At 49.2% G+C, this 24,856-nt stretch overlaps 1 protein-coding gene across 1 annotated transcript in view; it reads left to right on the top strand.

Moving 5' to 3' along the window:
- Positions 1–17,728, top strand: part of ABTB2 (ankyrin repeat and BTB domain containing 2) — a 111,361-nt gene extending 93,633 nt beyond the window's left edge. The window contains exons 4-17 of the mRNA XM_021555913.3: positions 1,067–1,219; positions 2,843–3,008; positions 6,043–6,132; positions 6,573–6,674; positions 8,092–8,188; positions 8,848–8,983; positions 9,979–10,205; positions 10,917–11,095; positions 11,468–11,573; positions 11,713–11,815; positions 12,249–12,339; positions 14,106–14,174; positions 14,575–14,688; positions 15,946–17,728. Coding sequence (XP_021411588.1) covers positions 1,067–1,219; positions 2,843–3,008; positions 6,043–6,132; positions 6,573–6,674; positions 8,092–8,188; positions 8,848–8,983; positions 9,979–10,205; positions 10,917–11,095; positions 11,468–11,573; positions 11,713–11,815; positions 12,249–12,339; positions 14,106–14,174; positions 14,575–14,688; positions 15,946–16,143 — 1,831 coding nt within the window. The 3' untranslated portion in view covers positions 16,144–17,728. The remainder of the gene's footprint in view (positions 1–1,066; positions 1,220–2,842; positions 3,009–6,042; positions 6,133–6,572; positions 6,675–8,091; positions 8,189–8,847; positions 8,984–9,978; positions 10,206–10,916; positions 11,096–11,467; positions 11,574–11,712; positions 11,816–12,248; positions 12,340–14,105; positions 14,175–14,574; positions 14,689–15,945) is intronic.
- The last annotated feature ends 7,128 nt before the right edge of the window (positions 17,729–24,856 follow it).

Raw genomic sequence — 24,856 nt, 5'->3', positions numbered from 1 at the left:
AAGGGAGTTCTGCTTGTAAATCCCATTATGAATAAATGCTTTCTAACGGGATTGGTGCAGCTCACTCTTCCTGCTCTCGCACATGTACGCAGGCACAGCTTTGAAAATGCCTTTCATGGCTTCAGCTGCTTTCATTAATGCCCAAATCAGTTCATATTCCCTCATATATATATTTTCCTGTCTGAACTTTGTAAAGGAACTGATCCTTTCTCCCCTCAGTTCTTTTCTTTTGAATGGTTAAATGGGACAGGCACTTTTTTTTTTTTTCCTTTTTTCCCCCCCACCTTTTTCCACAGCATTAATGAAGTCATTACTAGGAATGGGAGAGGTGTTTTCATGACAGCTGCACTTCCAAGCCTTCCACTGGGGTGGCAGGTATCCCCGGGGAAAAATCAAGCAAAATAGATCAGTCTGTCTGTATATTGAGAGGCTGGATATGTTGTGTATGAGAGTATCATGGTAACTATACATTAATGTGTAATTTCAGTGCTGTCTGTGTTCATTCTTACAGCAGGAATAAGGGGGGCTCATCACGAACTGGTGCTGCTGCTATTAACTTATTTATATTCCTTTATTGCCTTGCAGCCCTTAATATTGAGTAAAACCTCATTGTTCCAGCATTTCTGTGGTCTGTAGGCTCGGGGTGGGGGGCAAAACTGAGGATCAGATGAGCAAAATTGAGCTCTGCATTAGAAATGCAAAATGCAAAAAGCCGTGGAGATAGTAGTAATGTAAAGATTAATGGAGGCAGGGCTGAATTAGCAAGGTTTGAAGTTGCAAACAGGCAAGGATATTTTTAGTGTTCCTAGTGGAGGAGCCTAATAATAATAACAATAATAATAAATACTAAATAATTCTATGGATTATTTAGAATAACACAGCTATTACATAAACTGGGTGACCAAGCCTGAGCAGCTCCTTCCCATGGCTGTGACCTTCCAGTCCAGTTTCCTTCCTCAGGTGGGATTTATCTGTGCCAGGCTCCCCCTTGCGCACCCAGGAGCCCACCGAGTGTCCTCCAGGCTCAGCCCTTGTTCCATGATGGATTTCTCCCCTCCCTTCACAGCCCCTTCATGCTGCTGCCGCCGCTGATGGAGTGGATGCGGGTGGCCATCACCTACGCCGAGCACCGGCGCAGCCTGACCGTGGACAGCGATGACATCAGGCAGACGGCCAGGCTGCTCCTCCCGGGGCTGGACTGCGAGCCCCGCCAGCTCAAGTACGTGGGCTTAAGCTTTGGGAAGCTCCTCTGGTCCTTGGAGCTTCTTAAAACTTTCCTGTAGTGGTTTTGGTTTGGCAAGTTGAGATTTCCCAGCCGTAAGTTTGTGTGGTGGGTTCATGCTGATCAATCACCAGCACAAAAATGGACAATATTAATGGACAGTACCTCTTGCTGCTCCTAAAGAGATGACAAACTCAGAAAGTCCCCTCTGTGGGCTGCAGCTCTTTCCAGTCCCTCCACTGCTGGAACTGCCACAGCCCAGCCCGGTGGGCCACAGGTGGGAGCTGCTGGTGCTCAGGCACAGAATATTCCTAGCTGGAAGGGACCCACAAGGATCTTCAAGTCCCACTCTTAAGTAGTATCACTGTGCTCTAACCAAGTGAGCTAATTTCAGGGTCATACTTCCACGAAATTTCCCAGAAGCCAGATCTTGTTGTGCTGCACAAGCGATGCATGTTAACCTTCTGCTACTTCAGAGATAAAGGAACTTTGGCCAAACTCTGCAGCTAGGGCAGAAAGATTTTTTTGTCTTTCTGAAAGTTAAATATGAAATACAGGTATTTGGGTTTGGGGTCTTTATGTGCCTCAGACTTAATTGCAAGATTATTCCTTGCTTTTTAAGATAGCTTGAATGAAAGATCTAAACTAGCAAAAAAAAAAAAAATCGATTCCAGAATGCATTATTTGATCCTTTAAAGCAGTCATTTTATATCCAGCATGTTAAGGGAGAAAGAAGGTCTTGAAACTGGTTTGTTTGTTTAATTTTTTAATTTATTTGTTTGTTCCTGGCTTGCTTGGTGGGATGGGAACAATGTGCAAAGGCAAGTTCCATCCCTTCAAAAACCTGTTTTTCTGAGGTTCACTGGATTTCAAATTGAATAATTTTATTTCTTTTTTTAAAACTAATTCTTCTTTTCTCTTTCTTCTGACTATTACGTAATTACATCTTATTCTAGCTGACACTGTAAATTGTGATACCAGTTAGAAAAAGATTATGGTAGGATTTTGTATGAGAATCATCCTGAATCTTCCATGTGAGGTGATGAGTGGCCTGTTCCTCTGGCAGGCTGTCCAGGCTCTCCAGAGGAGGATGGCTGTGCTGAAAGCATCTCATTTATCAGAGGAACTTGGCAGGTTGATATCTCGCTCACTGAGAGTTTGCTCAAGAGCCTGTGCTGGAAACCAGGCGGGTACTGTGGAAGGCATTCACCCCAAAATAACATCAAAGGGCTGAGCTCCCATTACCAGCCTCCAGTTGGGAAGTGATCCTTCAGTGAAGGAGACACATTTCCAGGTCTGGAATTCAGAAGAGTCTGAGCAGCCAGCCAGAGGATTTACAGTAATTCCTGGGCTCCTTTCCTTCCAGATGACATAAAAGTTGTCCTGAGAGTCAACTAAAGGATAAGGATTTACTAGATCCTCGCAGAAACGTTAAACACTTCCTTCAATTGAGTTGCTGGAAAAGCATTGAGGGTGTTCCCTGCCTAAATTTTATTTTTACTTCATACTTTTAAAAATTTTTGATATTTTTTTGCCCAGCAAAGACTAAGGATCCATATATATATATTTTTTTTTCCTAATGGTACGGGCACCATCTAGGAATTCTTTTGTCTTTCACAGACCTGAATGCTGCTTCAGCTCCTTCCGGAGACTGGATGCTAAAGCTGCTACTGAGAAATTCCAGCAGGATCTGGGCTTCCGAATGCTGAACTGCGGGAGGACGGATCTGATCAACCAAGCCATCGATGCACTGGGCCCCGACGGGGTGAACACCATGGATGATCAGGTGTGCCACAGAACAAATGCACATGACCCCAAAATTCCCTGCATCAGCAGCTCGTTCCTTCCTTTCCAGGTGGCAAATCAATACCAGGTCGTGTTTGTTGCCTCTCCAAGGGTTTTCTAATTCTAGCTCGAGGTTTAGGCTGAAAATGCATCCCTTAAAACACAGAAAAATACTTCCCCACCCCACTCCCATGCCACAGCTCCAAAAAAACTCTCATTAGAGCCTGGAGTGGATTGTTTATCAGGTGGAATGTCTGTTCTTTGGATGGGCTGTCTCAGGCACTGATAGCAGGCAGGTTAACACAGGAGCAGTAAATGGAAAGTCTGATATGTGCTGAGAGGATGTCAAAGCAAAGTGATTTCTTTTCCAGTGACACTCCCCTCTGCCTCAACAGCCCAAATCCCAGCTGGGTTAGTGAGGAGTGACCAAAAGGTGGTTTTGTCTCGTGACTTTTGGGGTCAGAGCAGTTTGGAATACAAGGAACAGCCCTGAGGACCCCACCCCAGTGGCCTGGTGTCAGTCAGTGTTAGATTTGCTCATAGTCCATCATGCTGATGTGTCTGTTTATCCATTTTTAACTGTTCCCTGCTCAGCTACACTGAACCATAGGGATTTGGTAGTCCTGGGAGTCTCTGGCTGCTTCTGCTCATGCTGTCAGTCTCATCAAGTAACAGCAGAGTTTGTCCTCTGGGATATCATTCAATTCATGGAATTAGCTTTTAATTTAAAAAAGGGGGGGAAAAAGCCACCTCTCCTAAATAAACACTCGTTACAGCTGTCACAGCAAGGAGAATGAGCTGTCACATCTCTGGAACAAGAGGATATTAGGCAGTGGGAAGGGCTTATGTTCAGGTAGAGAGGTTTTCTCACTGCCAGCATTTTACTGCAGTAACATTTCAGACCCAGCTCTGAACCTGTCACATCTTCCATAGCACTTCCCACCATCCTGCAGTTTTAAGGGAAGTGTGAATGTACACACAAATAGCAGAAACTGCTCCTGGATGTATCTGGGTGTGTAGTTGCCTTATTTACTAATCCAGTACCAGGAGCTTTGTGGTCACTGGGGTGGGTATCTCATCATAGATACTCACTTAAGTAAAGTGACTGAGGTGGCAGATTTATATTGTGAAGGTTTCCCACTTAGTTGTTTTTTTTTTAATTTTATTTTTTAATAAGTTTTTGCAGTTACTGTAGCCCAGAGGCCTCTCATTCTCTTGAAGATTATTTTGTGATTTGCATTGTGAGACACTGTGCTCCAACACCTCCGACACTGGTGCCAGGACTGTCACTTCTCACTGCTGGATGTTCCCTACCTCTCATCCAGCCAGCAAACTGGGAGCTGTCTGGCTTTTGTCAGCCTAGAGACCCCTGTGGGCAGCTCCTTGGGGAAGTCTGAGGAGTTTCTGCTGTCACTCACTGATGTCTCATCCTGTGAGTGAGATCCTCTTGCCAGCCCCGCTGTGAGAGGGGCAGCTCTGTCATCTTTGGCCCTCATAGAGTGTTTTGGCACCAACAAAAAGGGCAGGATAGGCCCCCTTTAGAGACATTGTTGCTTGGAAATTCTCTACTTGACTCTGGAGCAACTCAGCTTTGTGTCCAAGCAAGTGCTTGTGTGGCACTGCCCACCCCAGGTAGAGTTAAATTCAAGTTCTGGGAATGAGATCTGCCATAGCTGGAACAGGAAAGCAAAGCTGGACTTTGCCATCAGTTTATTTTGCTCCTTTTGGAAAAGAGTCAGTAAGACAAAGCCAGATGCCCAAACTTGGGAAAATTGACTTAGAGCTGCTGGATAATTTAATACAAAGGCTCTAGATCCAGGTTGGGATTTTGACCACTCCCAGGGGATGAGCATGTCCAGGATGTTCAGACCCACTTGTCCATTTGTGTTCGTGGAAATCTGTGGAAAAGAACTCAGAACATCCCCTCAGAAACACTAGTTTGGAGCAGGACCCTGTATTCAGTTCTGATGGGCACCAACAAGCACTCTGGTTTCAGGGGTTGGAGACGTTTAGAAAAACAATCTCTTCTTCCCTTGGCAAGGAGCAAGCAGGAAGTGCAACACTAACATTAAAAATATTAAAAAGGACAATATAAGTCTGTACAAGTTTAGAACCCTGTCTGAGATTTGTGCCTGCAGACCTGCATTTTGAATTCTCAGTTTATTTGTCTATAATGAGTGTGGAGCCTCCCAAGCCCCACAAAAGCCAAAATATCTCACCCAGAAATATCCTCAGAAATGGAAGTGCCCCAAAGCAGGAAGCTGGGAGTTGTGGCTGCTTTGAAAAGACACCTTTGCAGAGTAAAGAGCAGCACTCCTGTGTGAGAGATGTAATTCCATTCTACAGTACAGCTCCCATTAAGGATGAAGCTCTGTTATTGTATACTGAGCTGTGGAGATGCTGCCTGTAAAAAAATCCAAATGCCTGCAATAATTAAGGGGAGGGGGCAGGAAAGCTGTGGGATGTGAGCAGGAATGGATTTTACCAGGCCATTTCCTTTTTGTTCAGGAATGAACTCCATAAGTAAGGCTCATTTTTCTCATAATTCATCTCTGAGCCGTCATGCTTTGCTGGTTAAGTAGAGGGAAAGAGATTTATGGGATTGAAATGCTGAAATATTGAGGCAAATAGGATTTTAGCAATGGGGAGAAGTTGCCAGATAAATTCATCGTCTGTATTTTTGTGTTGCTTTCTGCCTTCAGTTCATTTGGCTACAAATGAGCCAAGAAATGGCATTTCTTTGTTGGCAGCCTTGGGAAAGCTGGAGAATTGTGGACAATACAGGACTAGGATTTTCAGTGATCCTTTTTGTGTTCTTTCAGCCTTGTCCAGCGATGTTTTGTCCAGGTCATTTTCCAATATCAGTTGTGCCCCCTCTGCATAGAAGTCAAAAATGCTTTATAAATATATATGTGCTGTCCTACACACACATTGTACATTAAGATTCAAACTTGCTGTGTCCATGACAGTATCACTGTTGATAGGGATAGAAAGATAACTTTCTTTTTGTTTTTATTTTTATTTCCTTTCTGAAGGGTATGACTCCCCTCATGTATGCCTGTGCTGCTGGAGATGAAGCCATGGTCCAAATGCTTATAGATGCTGGAGCAAATTTAGATATACCAGTGAGTATACACCCTCTGCCCATAACTATCCAGCTGTAAACTAACAGGAGTTCTGAAATCTCTCCTAGCAACTGAAGGCTTCAGTCCTGGAAGCTTCAAGCAAGGCATTTCTCTCAGAAAGTGTTGCTTCAGGGATTTGGGTGGGGGTGGGGAGAAAACCTTCAAAACTTCTTGGAGCACTCAGTGGCTCCAATTAGGATTGGCACTGGCAAGGGTAATGGGGAGGGGGAGGGGGAGGGAAGGAGCTGCCACAGGGAGAAACTAGTGAGCCCATTAAAGAGTCCTGGGGATGGGGCAGAGCGAGTGGTGGTCACATTGTTCTCCAAGTGGCCCAAGTCCCCATTCCTTGGGCTTGTCACCCACGGAGAAAGTTCTGTAGAAGGCAGGGGAGGAAGGCAGGCAGGCTGCAGTGGGTGATGAGTGCTGCTTCCCTGCTGCAGGTGCCCAGTGCCTCCCCTCGATACCCCTCGGTCCATCCCGACAGCCGGCACTGGACCGCGCTCACCTTCGCCGTGTTACACGGGCACATCTCGGTGGTCCAGGTAAGATCCCAGCCAGGAATCCCTCCAGCAGGCACAGGGGACTGAAAGGCAGCCCTGTGAGCCCTCGCTCCCAGCCTTCCTGAGCCTCCTAAACACCAGGGAAAAAACTGCATGCTGTTTAAAACAAGGAGAATGAAAACTGGTTGACACAATTCCTAGCAAGGACTTGATAACAAAGCATGGTGTGTTTCTGTATTTTTCTTTGGTTTCAGTATTGCTGTAAGGCTCACTGCTCCCAAAACAGTGCTGCACTATCATTTCTTTGGTTTTAAGTAAACTAGTGCTTCACGTGGAGTGGTTGCAGTTTGGCTGTTTGATCAGGAGCTTCATAACAGTAGATATTAATTGGTTTATAAATTTACATGTGCAAAAATCCAGTATGTGCTGATGTCTGCTCTAATGGCAGCAAATCATCTGTAACTTCCTTCATAATCCTTGAGAATTGCATGAACAAGACTTAAGCTGTTGTGGGATTTCGGCCTGTGGCATCCTCCCTGCTCCCTTTTCTGTGGAATTATCACAGGGGGCAGGAGGATGGTGTGGAGCCCCAGATATGCTACCCAAACTTCCAGGGATATGAAAAACTGATCAGAACAATCAATTGCTGTTGAATTTAATTTACCTTCTGCTCAAAGGGAAGGAATAAAAAGAAAAAAAAAAAAAGAAAAAAAAAAGTAAGTAAATGGAAGCTGCACACACTCATCTTTTGTTTGTGTACATTTGTGCATAATTACAAAGATTAGATTCCACCTGGCAAACTGCCCGGGCAGCCTTTGGTATTCCAGAGGTTGGACAGCCTTAATTTATGTGTGAGATACAAGTTTGGTTCTCCCAGGAGATGAAGCCAAGTGAATCAAAGCTCTTGTTGGGTACTGCAGTGCCCACAGTCGTGGAAGCATGGAATGTCCTGGTGGACACACACGACAGAGCTGATCCTCCCTGCCTGCCCCTGCCAGCACTGCTCTGGGTGCTCCAGAGCCTTCTGCCAGCCCCACCTGACTCTAAAACATCCCCATCACCCTGTCACCTTCTCCCCTTCCCCTGGGAGGCGGCTCTTTCCCTCCCAGCAGCTCAGTGAAAGCAGGCTCTGTGTGACAATCCCTGCAGCTGCCAGCCCTCCCTGCACAGGCTCCACAAGGTATGACCAGCCTGGTAATTCCCTGGGGGAGTCCTGCTTCCTGTGCACAGCATGGAGTTAGGATAGACTTCCTGCTCTGATTGCAGAGCCCTTTGGAGTTGGAGATTCCACTTGCACAGCCACACCACGAAGGAGGTTTTAAAAAGGAGGTGGTGCTCTCCAGATGGGCCCTCCTCACTCTGAACCCACTGATTCTCCTTTCTAATAACCAGCCCGGGCTGTTTGGTCGTTCTGAATTGCTCTTTTCCCAACTCCCTGTCTTCCCTGTGCCCCTTGCAGCTGCTCCTGGATGCTGGTGCCCACGTGGAGGGCTCTGCTGTGAACACTGGGGAGGACAACTACGCTGAGACCCCTCTCCAGCTGGCCTCAGCTGCAGGTGAGCTCCCTGTGGCCTCAGCACTGTACATCTCTTACTATCACCAGCCTGATAGACCCCAAGTATCTGTTTTCCAGCTTGTCCCACTCTTGACTCCTCCCCAGAGCCCCCACAGCAGAGCTGATGGCACCAACTCCTTCACCAAGCACTGTCAAGGGACATAAACCAGCCTCTGTCTAGTCTGGGCATGTCTGTGGGCCTAAGCAACACCCAGATGTGAAAATTAACAAGTTTCCATTCAGTCTGAGGGAAAATAACTGTTAAATAAAGAAATTTGGTTTATTAGTTTATTAAATGCATGTAAAAATTCTGCATTTCTTCTAGTGGGCTGTCAGGAGCTGAGCATTCTGTGAACGTGTTGTGCTGACCTTTGTTAACACTTTTCACCTCAAAGTGGTTTCAGTTTTTTTCCTTTTGTTTCTTTCTCTGTTACCCTTGTGCTGTTATGAAGATGAGTGGCTGGCTTGCTCTGCTCCAAGCTTTATGGAAGGGATAAAAAAGGCCATTTCCTCTCCCAGTGACACACAGTGCTGGATCTCCTGCCACCACTCCCTGCTCCATCTAATGGGAATGGAGCCAGGGAGACCTGCCTGTGGCCAGTCCTGTGTTTTGTGCTTCCACAGAGGGACCACCCTGATGTTCCTGTCCTTTTTCCCCAGGGAATTACGAGCTGGTCAGCTTGCTGCTCAGCAGGGGCGCCGATCCACTCCTGAGCATGCTGGAAGTCAACGGGATGTCATCGTCACTCCATGAGGACATGAACTGCTTCAGCCACTCAGCAGCACATGGTCACAGGTAGTGCTCTGCTCCTGCTCAGAACACAGCTTTTTTGCACTTTAGGTGTTGCTGTGTGTCCTGTGTGACTTTGTGACCCAAACCCCTGCGTGTGCAGTTCAGCAGATGGGGTTAAGACTCTCCTGACAAGAACAAAGATATTTTTTTGTTTTGTGTCCTGACACTTGCTGGTCTGGCTCTGCAGCACTGAGAGCGAGCTGGTTTTATGCCCCACATCAGCAGACCAAGTCCCATCTAAGGGTAGGTTATGAAATTAGGGTTGTGAGATCCCTGTTCATGTTCTGAGATGGAATCTAATCAGGTTGAGGTGGCAAGAATAACTCACAGCAGAGCCTGGGCGTCTGCATCTTTAGTTTTTGGAGGGCCAACCAAGAGGTGAATCACTAAACCAGCCAGCCTGGGCTCTCCAACCCTGTTTTCAGCGTGGTTGTTCAGAAATAAGACATTACTTGCAAGCTCCTCCAGAAATCTCTGTGTTCCCTGAAGAAATGTTAGTGACATCCAAGGCTTGTTCTGCCACAGGATAGGATGGGGTGACCCTAAAGCTAGGTCCTTAAATAAGCTGGATTTAGCCCCAGGGAGGGGTGTGGGTGAGCACTGGCTGGTGGCAGTGCAGCTGCACAGGGAGTGCTGGGTGGCCCTGCTGGGCTGGGGAATGTCTGGAGCAGCTGTCCCCAGCTGGCTGAGGGACACCCGTGATGCAAACTCCCCAAACAAGACACAAACAAGAAAGTCTGTTTCTTGCAACTGCCGTGTGAAATTCCAAACAAAGCCACCATGTGAGGAGTACGGGCCATGTTTCTGCCCTTGCTGAGGGACACCAGTTTCTAGGGGTGCGGTAAGGAAGGATAAGTGGTTTCCATGCTGCTCCACAGTGCCAGCTGTCTTTGGGAAGGAAATTACTGTTTACTGAGCCGGATCCCTAATCCCAAATGCCCACAGTCTTGTCAGAGTTGTTGAAATTTCCTTTGTTAGTAAGTGTAACCTCTCTGCAGGAACGTCCTGCGCAAGCTCCTGAGCCAGCCCCAGCAGGCCAAGGGGGATGTGCTGTCCCTGGAGGAGATTTTGGCCGAGGGGGTGGAGAGTGACACCTCCAGCCAGGGCAGCTCCAGCGAGGGGCAGGTCCGGCTGTGCAAGACGCGGATGAAGGCTCTGCAGGAGGCCATGTACTACAGCGCCGAGCACGGCTATGTGGACATCACCATGGAGCTCAGGGCACTGGGTGAGCCCTTCCTTCTGAGCTTGTGCACATAAGGCATAAAAACCTTCCTTTTCTGCCCATCTCACTTAGAAGAGAAACAGCCCCGACTGCAAAGCTATCTAATCTAAATTTTATAAGCGTTCAAGACTCCTCACAAGTTGTTGGGTTGTTTTTATGTTTTTTTTTTCAAATTTCCTGCTGCTCTGGGATGTCCCTCACTCTTGGCTGGATCCTCTGTTCCCACATATCAAAAGTAAGGGGTATCTCTCTCTATTGGATACTTACATCTAAAATTTAGTGTTTATCAGTGGTTTAAGATGAAGGAACAAAACTGATCTCAAGGTAGGAGAGGGACAACTTTGAAGCTTGTGTGTAACTGGGAGGAAAAACCTCACACCACAGTTGTGTGGCATTACGTAGCCTTACAACTTCAGTTCAATTTTTTTTGTGGTTCTGACTAACCATGAAGATCAGAACAAAACAGGGAGTCTCTGAACCTTAAAAATCAGCAGAAATTTCCAATTTGTGATCCTGCTGCCAATCCTTTGTCACTTACTCTGTCAGTGACCCAGTTCAGTCACCTTTAATATCAAGATAAAAATCTATATCTGCTGTTAGGATGTAGGTAGAGCTACTTCAGTGCTGCCAAGTGTTAGTAATAGGAGCAGGATAATCTCCTCACAGGCACTTCAGGAAATCATCTTTCACTGTCCCTTTTTCCTGTGGCTGCAGGAGTGCCCTGGAAGCTCCACGTGTGGATCGAGTCCCTACGGACAACCTTCTCCCAGTCCCGCTACTCCGTGGTGCAGACCCTGCTGCGGGAGTTTGTCACCATCAAAGAGGAGGATTACAACGAGGAGCTGGTCAGTGAGGGGCTGCAGCTCATGTTTGACATCCTCAAAACCAGCAAAGTAAGTCTGAGTTTTATAATTGTCAGAGCTGAGTGTTCCAGGGTTTTGTTGTTGTTGTGCACAACAGGAGCAAGGGAGTGGCTGGGCAAAGTCCTTAGGAGTTATGGCATGGAAATGGCCCTGGAAGCATTTTTCTAAATTCACTAACAGCCCCTAGACAGTCCTCAAACATACACCTGGGGGAAGCTCTACAGCTCTTTATACCTCCATAACTCCACAGATATTGTCATTCTGGCTTAATTTAAAACTTGTCCCTCTGTGAGGAGGTTACTCCTGTACGGCTAAGTTGTGTAAGCCCCAGGGGACCCCTTACAGCACATTCAGACTCTGCTCAATGTCCAGTTGCTAATCCCTGTTCCATCCTCCTCACAGAATGATTCCATCAACCAGCAGCTGGCATCCATCTTCACCCACTGCTATGGCAGCAGCCCCATTCCCAGCATTCCCGAGATCCGAAAGATTCTGCCAGCTCGGCTGGGTAAGGTGCTCACCTGAGCAGTGAGCTTCTTTTGGCTGCTGCTGGGTTGGTTTCTTATTTGTTTGTTTGGATGTCTTTCTGAAAAGCATGAACAGTTTAAAAAGAAAAGTCACTTTTTTTTTGTCCATTTACCCAACAGATCCTCACTTTCTGAACAATAAAGAAATGTCTGATGTAACTTTCTTAGTGGAAGGAAAGCTCTTTTATGCACACAAAGTCCTGCTGGTTACTGCATCTAACAGGTGAGTCACTGATCAGGGGCATAATGAATCCAGCCATGATTATCCCTGAAATCATGTGCAGTAGTTGGAGGGTACATATCCAGCAATTCTCTGCCTTCCCATTCCTTCATTGCAGGGAGAGCTGCAGTTGCTCCAGCTTTCCTGGAATCTCACACTGGCCTGGTGCACTTGCAGTTAGCAGCTTCTTTCTCTCGTCTTGGCACAGTAATAGGGTTTTCCACCTATAACAGGGTCGGATTAGATCAGATCCAGGCAGTTTTCACTTTTCAATTGTCCCTGAACTAATCATCATTAAATTAAAGGAAATGTTTCGATTTTCAGCTTGCAAAGAACAAGGAGGGATTTTTGTTTCCCCCTTGCTCTTTGTGATGACTGTGTGACACAGTAATACAATTAAATCTTTTGAATAAAATCTGTTTAAAACCATTCCCAGGTTCAAGACACTAATGACCAATAAAACAGAGCATGATGGCCACGGCAGCAAGACTGTTGAAATCAGCGATATGAAATACAACATTTTCAAGGTATAAGACTTAATTCCACTTTTTCTGTATTGTTTTTCTTTTTTTTTTCTCAACCTCTTGGAAGGTAAAACAAACCCAAGTAGTAGTATCATAAGGAGATAATAAGTAATATCATAATTAGATAATAATACAAGCAGAAATGGAGTACCTTTCAACAGATACGAATTTCAGAAGTATTCTGAAATGCCCTTTTTCCAAAGTTCCAGCCATAAAACAGATTCTTCCAGTCTATATTCTTATTTTCTTCCTAGGCAGCAGACTTCTCCATAAAGCAGGATAAACTAATCTTCTATTAGAAGGTAGTTTTATACTTTTAACACACCATTTTTATAATTTTTATGACACTATTTTCATGTTAGTATGTAGGTAGAGCTACTTCAGTGCTGCCAAGTGTTAGTAACAGGAGCAGGATAATCTCCTCACAGGCACTTCAGGAAATCATCTTTCACTATCCCTTTTACTAAGCAAAGACTCCCTTTGCTAAGCAAAGAGTAACTTACTTACAGCAGGTGCATTGCCAGGCTTCATATTAATTCAAATCAGATGATAAGAAATCAATGGTGTCTCTGTCAAGAAAGGCTCAGAACTGAGAATCGTGCTTTGCATTTATGACATTTCCATATTTAGTGGAGGAACAGGGAGATGTGAAGTGCAGTATAGGTCACGTAGCCGTTTCACTAAAGGGTCGAGGCTTTTTTTTCTCTTTTTATAAGCAAAAAAACTGGTCTGTTGGTCAGGAGTGCTGTTATCTCACTAGAGGGAAGTAAGTTGACCATGAGAGCATCTTTATTCTGCTTGTAAGGAGCTGTACAAGTTTTGTGTTGGATAGGTGACATCCAAATTTTGCAGCTTCAAGCCACAACAGAGACGAAAATGTAACTGAGTATTGAAACAAACTTCCTTAACAGCATTTGTACATCAGAAGGTTTCTAAAGATAAACTTATGCTTCAGTGAAGGGAGAGAGAAAAATCTAAAAGAATTGAAACAGTGAAGTATTTCACAATTTGATGGTAAATACAGTCAGAGTTGATGGTAAATACAGTTTAGGAGAGGCAGGCTCAGGTAGGGTGGAGGGTGCTGAACCATCAGAGATGTGTGTCCTGCTCAGGCCTCTGCTGGGAAGAGCTCTGCTCTCACATAATTCTGTTCTACAGATAAGGCAATCTCACAAGGAGCAGCTTAGATTTGTTCCCAGCCCTGTTAGGAATGGCAAGCAGAGCTTGCAAGCACCCAGGACACTTCTGTGATCCAACACCAGATCCATTCCCTCCCTGACACTGCTTGGGCTGGGGGTGGGCACATGCAGATCAAAGAGCAGGAGCTGCCTCTTGCTCTCCCTGCAGACAATTAATGCCTTTTCCTCCAGGCCTGGTGAGGGGCTGGAAGCTGATTAGAAGCCCAGCAGGGGAGGCAAGTGGCTGGGAGGTCCCCGGGATGCTCACGCTGGGCTCACTGGCAGCTCCGCGCGTGACCAGCCTGCCAGGCTTCACCAGCCCGGATCCCAGACAAGGACAGTGGTGTTGCTCAGAGACACGCTGTCACCTCAGCCCAAAGTCCCCAGCAGGGCCCTTTTCAGGGCCCAAGAGAAAAAGGACTGTTAGAAAGCAGCAGATTTGCCACGCCAGGGAGTGAAAAAAAAGCCACCAGTGGAGGTGAGAGCCGGCACAGGACATGATTCCCGTCTGCTCAGGAAGGGGAGCACAGCCATCAACAGCCCCTTGTGACTGCCGTGATAACTTCATGCCTGGCCTTCTTCCCATTCCAGATGCTGATGCAGTATTTATACTATGGAGGGACAGAATCCATGGAAATTCCCACCACTGATATCTTAGAGGTGAGACAGCTTTTTCTTCCAAGTCTTGCCAAGTGCACTGGGGCATAAAACAGAGTTGAAAGGCAAAATCCAGGAGCTAACAGCAGGCTCCCATTCAGTCCAGGAGCATATTTAACGCTTGGAAATGAGCTTAGAAGTTTCAAAACATCGCTGCTTGGTGTTTTTGTGTCATGGTGACAGAAAGGAGAGCAAATATGCTTGTGGAAGGAGCTTTTGCTGAGAGGGGAAATGTGTCTGTCTGTCACTTCAGCACGGAGCAGCCTTTTTACTGTTTGATGAGGACTTGGTCATTAAAACAGCGAGTCAGAGACTCTTCAGAGAGGAAATCATCTGTCCTGTTTGCCTTCCCCAGGCCTTTCAAGCCTCATGATCTCAAATAGCCTCTCTCTTGTCCCCATAGCTGCTGTCGGCTGCCAGCCTGTTCCAGCTGGACGGCCTCCAGAGACACTGTGAAATCCTCTGTGCCCAGACCATCAGCATGGACAACTCTGTCAACATCTATAAATATGCAAAGGTAGATCCAACCCCCCTGGTTTGAGAACCCCAGTGAGCAGCCTGTGTGCTGCTGGTGGTACCCAAAAACTCCAGGGGGGCACCCTCCCTGCAGGTAACTCCCCACAGCCACAACACCAGCGAGATGATTCCCAGCTCCAGGCTGGAAAGTCCTGCACAGCCCCAGTGTGTTTTCTTGTCTGGAGCAATCATGGATGAAATGGATGAGGGATCCCTGCAGAGTAGGGGAAAGCTGTAAAGCTGTCTTAGCAGCCTGATACAGCAACATCAGCAAATCCTGAGGGATTCAAATCTTGGGAGCAGCGGGGACAATTGATCACAGCATAGCAGCTAAAGAGTAAACCCTTTCCTAGCACCCCTGCTGCTAGAAAATACTCTTTTCAGCTCCAAAGGGAGCATAAAGTCTGTTGTGTGACAGATACACCTCTGTAGCAAATAACCTAAATCAGAGAAATACTCTGCCCTTCCTGGAATTTTTCAGGATCAGATCCCTTAAAGACAAGGAGAAAACTGCACAGAGGGTTGGTAATGATTTTTTTTTCACTGTGTGTCTAGTGTCTGATACACTGATGCTTTTCAGTTTCTCTCACATTGGGCTGCTTTCAGACCAAAAATTTGTAAGAGTGTGCAGTGGTAAAAAGGGGAAACAGCATTCCCTACTGGCCATTATGTTCTTTTCCTTTAATTGTTATTTGCACAGAATTCCCAGGCAGAGGCTGTGTGTGCACAGAGCTTCTTAATATTGAACTTGAGTTTCATTGCTCTTGTTACTGATCCTGAAGCAAAAGGAGCCAGATCCCAGGCCGAAATCACCTCGTGGTGGTTCAGGAGTGCAGAATTCCTGTTCTCCTGCGTTCAGCCCCTCCTTGTGGGGATGAGGCTCCCATCTTGTGACCCGTGTCCTGATTGCCCCGAGCCCTGCTCACCATCTGCCAGCACAGCAGCGTTGCTGTGTGCTGTGGCTCAGCCAAACAGGTACCTTGGCCACCTCATCAGCCAGCTGCTCTGCTGCAGGAAGGGAAGGGGCTGGAGTGCAGGCCAGCAGGGGAAGGAATTAAAAAAGCCTGGATGTCTCCCTGCAAAAAGCACCAGGAGAAATGATCGAAGTCCTGTCTTCAGTGCTTTTCCACTGTTACTCCTGTCTTTTAATGTTTTCTAAAAGACAAAAAGGAGAAAAGCATTAGGAATGAGAGGCTCAGAGATGTCATGTACGTCTGTGATGTACAGAAGGGGTTAATAATCCTGCTGTCTCCCTCAGATTCACAATGCACCAGAACTGGCCTCTTTCTGCGAGGGCTTCTTCCTCAAGCACATGAGCTCCCTGCTGGAGCAGGACTCGTTCAAGCAGCTCATCTACGGCAGGAACAGCAAAGTGCAGGGCCTGGACCCTCTGAGGGACCTGCAGGCAGCCCTGGCCGGCCGCCTGCACTCCGTGTACGTCACCTCACGGGTGTGAGCAGCCCCGGTTTGGCTGGCAAACCGCGCTGGAGGCGTCGCTGGGGCTGGCTGCCTTCTGCATCTTCCTGAGAGCGCCCTGAACAGGCACCCCCGTGCTGAGGGACGGGAGCTGGCTTCTCTGTGCTGCTGCTGCTGCTGCCCCAGGAGCAACACTGTCACACCAACAACACTGCCACAGCCCAAACACCAGCTGAGGGTGCAAGGGGAGAGCCCGAGCCGCAGCAATAGACCGGTGCTGCCCTTTCCACGAGCACAGCGCTGGGCTGTGGAGAAAGAGGCAATTGAGCTAAGCCCAGCACTAATACATGGGCTTAGGTTCATCCACACAGATGTTTTCCCTGTAAAAAGGCTGCCTAGGAGGAGTTTCCTGATCCTAAAACCCATCCCACGAACCATCTGTCTGCACACAAATACTTCCCCTCAGTAGTACCTGCGTCTGTGCATCGCAACAGACCGACAGAAACTTCCCCCAAAACTGTTTGCACCTTGAGAGAGCGGTTTTGTATGTTCAAAGCTGAGTAGAAACTAATACTAACACCGAAGTTACTCACACTTTAAGCCTAGTATGAGGAGCTGGGGCGGGGAGGGGAGAGTTGGGGGTTGCGTGTTTTTAAATACAGTTTCACTGTGCTAGTTGTTAATCTGGATCTGTTTTGAGGAGAAAGAAAAAAACTGTCTATCCTTCTCCCTGTCAAGGTCTGATAGTGTCAGTCAGTCACTTTTTTTCACCTTAAAAGCGTGTTTCTGAACATTACCTGTGAGACCTGACATCACAAAAGACACTTTGTAGAAGGCTCAGGTGTAGCAGGAGCTGGCACTAGGCTGAAAAACTGCCCAGCTGCAATAAAAGCAATAAAAGCCTCCCCTGGCTTCCAAATAACATCTAACTCAGTAGTTTGCTCTCTGGAGCTGGTTTGGATTAAGGAAAGACCTCCAGCTATTCCCACTGAGCTTTGCTAAGCACCCACCAAAAACCATTTGCCAGGACACTTCCATTTGTTGTAGACAGGTGAAGAAGAGGAAACCAAGTTTTCAGTGGAGAACTATTTATTCCTTATTAGAAATTCAACAATTTATTCCCATTGTATCTAAACACAGTGGAAGGAGGAGGCTCAGCTGGGCCCAGGCTCCAAAGCACAGCACAGACACAGTTTACATAAAGGGAAGGAGAAGGAACCACCAGCATCTCCCAGCAAATCCATCAAAATCTGACATGGCCTTGTTCCTAAAGGATTTACACAGAGGTAAATTGCATGCATGGATAAGGATTTTCAGTCAGCTGACAGGTTGGTCAGGGCACACTCCCTTTGTGCTTTAGGTACACATCTGCTGAACATCACCAGCTCCAATAACCCTATTTATTACAGAAAGCCATACAGGGGGGGGTCAAAATTATCACTGAGAAATGCCACAGAAGGCTTTAATTTGGAAAGTATTTTCAAGTAGCTGTTCCAGCTATCTGTATAAATATGTAGGTCCTCTTTTGTTGCTGTAATATTACAATGCTTTGTTTAATTGTACATTAATGTTGTCATTTATGTAAATGTACCGGGATTTTATTAACAACATAATTTTAAAATACACAGGTGCTGTTATTTATTCTGTTACTCTAACAGTAGGAAAAAAAAAATATTTAAAGACGCTTAAGTGGAAAAGGCTGTTGCAGCTGAAGCATCTTAAATTGGTTTTGGTGTACATATATCTAAATCTAGGGATGCAGAAGCATTAATTTCCCCTTCCTAGGCTCAGACATTTTTGTAAAGTTAAAAAGTTTAACTTGCATTTTTCCCTAGCTGGAATAAGATTTCCTGCTTTCCAGCAGAAAGCAGCAAATGGTAGTGTCCAAGAAAACCCTAATTCCAGGATTATTCTCTGCAGCAGGAAAAACAGTGAGGGTTCAAGTAACTCCTAGGCCAGAGGTATTAAAAAAATAAGCAGGTGATCCTTCCATGTCACCTCAGATCCCAAAGGCCAGAAGGGCTCTGGTTGGTGCTCTGTGGGAGGATTGATGTCAGAGCACAGGACTCGTCCGAGAGGTAAGGAGTATAAAAGTTTAAGAGCAGGAATTTGACCCAGAAGTATCCTTTTCTTTTCTCCTTATTTGGAAACCTGCCAGCATAAACAGTGACTCGTTCTCAAGAATCATGGAATACAAACACCTCAGACTCCCTTTGGAGCACTTTAATGAGTAGGCTAAACAGAAATTCCTTGTGAAACCAGTTGTACACTGCCTGTATTTTATAGAGTGCTGCCCGGGGAGCCTGAGAAAGTACCAGAGCAGTTTGCCCAGCTTTGGGGAAGCACAGAACTTTGCTGGCCATAATGACATCATTCCAGGGAGCAGAGGAAATAAACATCTGTCTGAACAGGCTCGATGACTTCCAGCCTGAAATAAAGCCCTTTTTGCTCTCTAATAAGGCTTTGCACAGCAGGCAGGCCCTGGCTAATGCAGCAGCACCACTCACAGGCCCTTTGCCCTCGCCAAATGCTGCCCAGGCAGGCAGACACTGCTCCCTGCACCTGCCACAGGCACAGCCAGGGGGACACGCAGGGAGGAGGCAGGAGACTCCCCCGAGGAACGGGGCAGCAGGCTGCTGTCACACTGCTTGTGGCACAGGAGAGGGCTCCAGAACTGGATCTGCCTCTCCAAAGGACAGGGCTGGAGCCTGGGGGATCCATTCATCCGCAGAATATTGCACTTGGTGTTACTTGCTCAAGAAAAAGAAGGGCTGACAAAAGGTATCTTGTGATAGTGATGAAAAATTGCAGCAGAGCAAGGAAAAAGGAGCCACATGACCCAGAGCTGGAGTCAGCTCAGTGCTGTCCCTATTCCTGCTGTTCCAGGCGCAGGATTTCACCTGCTGATCCTCTCTCCATGCTTAACTCGGGCAGGAGAAGGTTTCTCATGTCCCTCTCTCCATCCTCGGCCCTCGCACCCACATGAAGCCTGTCAGGGTTGGACCCCAACAGTGTAAAAGTTCTTTTCCCAGCCCCTGCAGCCAAAGAAGGAGCCAAAGAATGGAATGCATCTGATTGTGTTTTCAAGGTTGTTTATTTCTTCTTATCTATAATATTTCTCCAACCTGCTGAGCTCTGCCTAGCAAGTCCACCATAGCATTCTGCTTCGAGCCTTGGGTGGCTCTCACCTTGCATACTCAAAACTACATGTTGTATGTTTACAATTTCTTTGACAATACCTATCATCTGTTAGACTGTGAATCTCTACCTTAAACCAGGAGAGAAGTGTCACCATCACACCAAAACATGGAAGACAAGAAGAAGGAAAAGAAGGCTAGGACTTGCCCAAATTCCTCCATCTTGACCCCCTGAAATACATTCTAAAAACCCCAAATTTCTACTATTCCTTCCTGTGTTAATTCAAGTATCACTCGACTGAAACCCTTGTGGTTTACAATTATTCATACAAAGCTGGCAGTTTTTTCCACAGGCTAAAATCGAAGCCGCAGCTGTTTTTGACTTCTTGCCAAGGTCTCTGAGACCCCTGCCAGGGTCTCAAGACAGCCAGGGCAGCCAGAGGGATGTCCTGGACTCAACAAGCCACGCACCAGGACCCTCACCGAGACCGGCAGGTGACTCCCAGGTGCGCAGGCAAACAAAAGCCCAGCTCTGGAAGGTAAAAACTCCCAAGGGAATATGACCAGGACCGAGTGGAAAGGACACACCCTCCTCCTGCCCCTCACCCAGTGCTTCCCAGACAGCTCCCTTCTCCCTCCCGCTGCGCTGGGATGCCGGACCGGTCCCGGTAGTTCTCCCAGCTAGCTTCAGCTTCCCTGGCTCTGCTCCCTCCCAGGACACGGCCGGGGTCAGCGGGCTCCAGCTGTCGGAAGAGCTCAGGGCTCTCTGAGCCGGCGACATGATTCCAGTGACAAGTAGGTCACATCTCGCCGCCACCTGCAGGGAGCTGCTCGGCCAGACGCGGCTGCCACATTTGCCTCCAGTTAGCCACAGGAGCCCGGCACTGCGGGCGAATTGTGGGCGTGGGACAGGAGGGAGAGATCCCGCTGCAACGGGATCGGCGGTCTGGAATGGCCAGCCAGCGGCCCGGAGGGTGTGGAACAGGCCGGGGACTGATGCACCTGGGTGCTGGGATGTGCACGGACCTGTCCTGGCCTGTCCCCGCGCTGGGACAGGCTCAGAGGCTGAGCTGGCTTTGCCCGGGATTAAAGGCACGCTCTGCAATTAGAGGCACGCCCGGCTCCTTCCCGCATTCCCAGCCCCATCTGCGAGGGATGTGGAGAGAGGGAATGGTGAGGGTGCTCATCCCTAGTGTCCAAGGCCATTTCTCTGCTTGTCATTCCTTGAAATAACAACAACAACAACAAAAAAAAATCCTTTCCTCAATGCATCAAAATATTTCCATTCCTTTATGGGGAGGGAAATACACCTAGAAACTGTAGGATCCTCAGGATTTCCAGGAAAGCAAAACAAGGACAGAGTTAAGGGAATGGACTTCCAATTCATAATGATTTGATGGACATGGGACTGATTCTTGTATGTTTTACAACTCCCCTTTTTATTCCTGGAATAATTTTAGATTTTTTTTTTTTTTCGTTTAACAAATCATCTAAATTTGAGAGGAAACAATGCAAAATTAATGCAGGGAAATATTGTAGAATCATCATGGAATGGTTTGACTTGGAAGCTTCATCTCTAAGCCTGTCCTGGGCTAGCTCCTGTCCTTCGACCACTCCTTGCAGGTGGACATGGAAATGATGGAGATGTGCCGGGAATGCTGGTTGGTTTTCCCTGCCTCTGGCAATCTGGCCATTAGAAAGACTAATTGACCTCTCCCAGCAGGGAAACATTTAAACAAGAGGTGCCAAAAAGAACTGGAGCTTCTGCACAATGAAATCTGCAGGAATCCAACTTAAAATCCTCCCGGATTGTCACAAGTCCAACTTCCACGGACTGGTCACTGTGGCCAGGAGTGTCCAGTCCTGCTGGGAATGCACTGGACCAGGATGTCATTTTCACTTTCTACAGCTAAAGACCTCCAGTGACTGGATGGACCAGACTGGGCTCCCAGGGCACTAATTCCAGGTTTTCTTGTTTTGGGAATAGCACAGTAGCTTTTCCCTTGCCCAGAGGAGCAGCCAGCGTTTCCCTGTCTGGGACCAAGGAGGTGGAAAACACACTGGGTCAGTGCGAGAGCTTGCAGGGAGAGGGGCATCCATGGGGACGGGATGCAGTTCCCATCTCCTGCAGGCACGGACAGGTGATGCCGAACCCGGACAATGCGATGCTCTCCGCGCATCCCGAGACGGGCCGAGCGGCCCCAAACGGGGCGGGGCGGGGCCGAGGGGATTTAAACCCCCGGGAACCGCCCCCGTTTCTTTTGCTCGTTCGGCGCTAGGTGCGGCTAGCAGCGGCCGGGCTGGGCTCCTCCGGAGCCTCGGGGTCCCATCCTGTACCTCCCTCTAATCATCCCTCCTGCCCTTATTCCCTTTCTGCTGCCCCACCTTCTCCCTCGCCTCCTCATTCCCCCCTATCCCACTCTCCCTCTCTCCCCCGCAGCCGCGGGGCTCGGGGCGCCGCAGAATAAAGCCCGGCGGGCCGGAGCCCGGCGCCCCCCGCTGTCCCCGGAGCCCCACCCGGGGCCGGGCCCGCTCGCCGGGTCCCCCCACACCGGTCCAATGCACCGCCCGACACCGCCGGGGCTCCGGCTTTCCCTGCATCACACTGGGGGTTCCCTGAGGGGATCGGGCCAAGTCCTGCGAGTCCGAGCTCAGAAATAAAACCAGTTTTTTTCTGGGACCATACTCAGCAGCGCCGTGGCGGTGCCCGGGGAGCAGCGGGGCCGGACCGGGGGCACCGGGAGCGGCGGCGCCGGGCTCGGAGGTGAGCGGGGAACGGGGAGAACCCCGAGCGGGCGGCGGGGACCTCGCGGGTCGGTGTCCCGGCACAGGATGGGTGTCCCGGCACAGGGATCGCTGTCCCGGCACAGGGAAGGCTGTCCCGGCACAGGGAAGGCTGTCCCGGCACAGGGATCGCTGTCCCGGCACAGGGATGGGTGTCCCGGTACAGGGATGGCTGTCCCGGCACAGGGATCGCTGTCCCGGCACAGGGATCGCTGTCCCGGCACAGGGATGGGTGTCCCGGCACGGGGATCTCTGTCCCGGCACGGGGATCTCTGTCCTGACACAGGGATTTCTGTCTCGGCACGGGGATCTCTGTCTCGGCACAGGGATTTCTGTCTCGGCACGGGGATCTCTGTCCCGGCACGGGGATCTCTGTCCCGGCACGGGGATCTCTGTCTCGGCACGGGGATCTCTGTCCCGGCACGGGGATCGCTGTCCCGGGACACAGGGATCTCTGTCTCGGTACGGGGATCTCTGTCCCGGCACGGGGCTCGCTGTCCCGGGACACAGGGATCTCTGTCCCGTGCCGGGACACGGAGCGGGAAGGCGGCAGCAGCGGGAGCTGCGGGCAGGGGACCCCGGAGCCGCCTCGGCCGAGCGGGGCGCGGGGCGTCGCTCCGGGGCGGATTCCGGAGGGGCCAAAGTGAACATTTTGGGATAGAATCTGAATGAATGTGCAGGGGAGAGAATGCACAGTTTGGGGTAAGGATGAGGTGGTCGGTGCTCTCCGGAGGGACCGGCTCGGGCTGGCTCTGTGTTGCTGTGATTAATTTGCTTTATGGAACGAGACACCTGAGACTGCCGCGGGAATCCAAGGCTGGAGCCGGGAAGTGGGACATACTGATTGTAGGATTACCGATAAGGATACAGAACGGATCTACAGGACGACCGTATAACGAGATATGTATTTTAAAAGCCCGCGGTCATCCTTCTCCCAGCCCCGCTGTGTTTTCAGGATCCTGGGGGAAGAGCCGGGGTCTGGACGAGGCTCCCGGGCACAGCGGGGGATTCTTGGGCTCCTGTGCGGGACCAGGATTTGGACTCGATGCTGCCCGTGGGTCCCTTCGGGCTCGGGACCTGCTGCGGTCCTGTGCCGTGCAGGGTGAAATCAAGGGCATCGGGGGGGTTTGCCCGCGGTGCCCGCGGCCCCGCCGGGCCGGGCCGGGTCAGAGCCGGGACCGGCCCGAGGCAGCGGCACCGGCCGGGCCGGGAGCGCCCGGTGCTGCCGCCCCGTGGGGAGCGCCGGCACTGCAGCCCGGCACGGCGCGGGGTCGGGCGGAGCGGCGTCCCGGGAATGCTGAGAGATCCCCGGAATGCTGGGGCGTCCCGGGAATGCTGGGGCGTCCCGGGAATGCTGGGGCGTCCCGGGAATGCTGGGGCGTCCCGGGAATGCTGGGGCGTCCAGGGAATGCTGAGAGATCCCCGGAATGCTGGGATGTCCCGGGAATGATGGGGCGTCCCGGGAATGATGGGGAGTCCCGGGAATGCTGAGAGATCCCCGGAATGCTGGGGCGTCCCGGGAATGATGGGGCGTCCAGGGAGCGCTGGGGCGTCCACGGAATGCTGAGGGATCACGGGAATTCTGGAGCGTCCCGGGAATGCTGAGATGTCCCAGGGAAAGCCGAGGTGTCCCAGGAATGCTGGGTCATCACAGGGAATACTGAGGCGTTCCCTGTCCGGTGCACTCGGCAGCACATCCCTGGTGTGATGCAGAAAAAGAAAAGTCCTGGGTTAGTGGGAGGATGTTTCTGGAATGGAGCTGGGAGAGGTGCTGCTCATGCCATAGAATCACGGGCTGCTTTGGCTCGGAAGGGAGCACAGGATCATTGACACTCTCTGGTCTGATTGCACAGCAGAGAACATCCCAAACTGCCTCCTCACCTCATGGACAGCAGGAGTGTCTTCCATAGCTCCTGTTTAGGAATGGCAGTGGCTGTGGGGAGCTCTGGCAGGAGCAGCTGGAGTCCAGGTAAGAACAGAAATGGGATCATTCTGGCTGCTGCTGGAGGCGGTTTTCCCTTTTCAGGATGTTCCTCTGATGGCTGTTTTCACAGCAGTGTTCTAGGGCATGTGTGGGGGTAATGCCAGGAATTTTGGAGCAGTTGAGAAGCAGAGGAGAAAAAATGTGAAGCTGATCTGTTTCTAGTAATTCCCAACTTTTCCTTCAACACCATTCTAGAGGAGATCTGTGTAAGAGACAAAGGTGCAGAGGAACAAGTGTTCTAACCCCCCCTGGATTTCTGACAGAGCAAACCTTCCAGTGATCCCAGCTGATGTCTCTGAGAAACTGTGGGGTTCTGAGAATTTCCAGGAAAGAAGAAGAGAGACAGAGATGAGGGAATAGGCTTCCAATTAATAATGATTTGATTGACATGGAAGTGTTTCTTGAATGCTTGATGCTTCCCTTTTATTCCTGGAATAATATTTAAGTGATTCCTTTAAAAAATCATTTCAATTTGAAAGAAAAGAATACAAAATAGATGCATGGAAAGATCAAGGAATCATCCTGGAATCCCCAGATGATTTGAGTGGGAAGGGACCTTAAGGATCATTTCATTCCATCCCCTGCCATTCCATCCACAGCCCAGGCTTCTCCAAGCCTCATCCAGCCTGGCCTTGGACACTTCCAGGCATGGAGCAGCCGCGATTTCTCGGGCTTTATGGGCACAGGGGGAAATTTCCAGCAGGAACGGAGGAGTTCTTTGCTCTGTCCAGCCCCAGCAGGGCTGTGGGAGGCAGAGGATGTGGGAACAGGAGCTTTGCCACTGCCTCGGGGCAGTCTCTGCTGTCCCAAAGCGCAGCAGAGCAAACGTTTGTGGTTTCACATCCCGT

Source organism: Lonchura striata, chromosome 5, assembly GCF_050655825.1.
Source record: "Lonchura striata isolate lonStrDom1 chromosome 5, ASM5065582v1, whole genome shotgun sequence".
Classification (NCBI taxonomy): domain Eukaryota; kingdom Metazoa; phylum Chordata; class Aves; order Passeriformes; family Estrildidae; genus Lonchura; species Lonchura striata.
The sequence above is the reverse complement of the archived record's forward strand: the minus strand, read 5'-3'. Positions and strand labels throughout refer to the sequence as shown.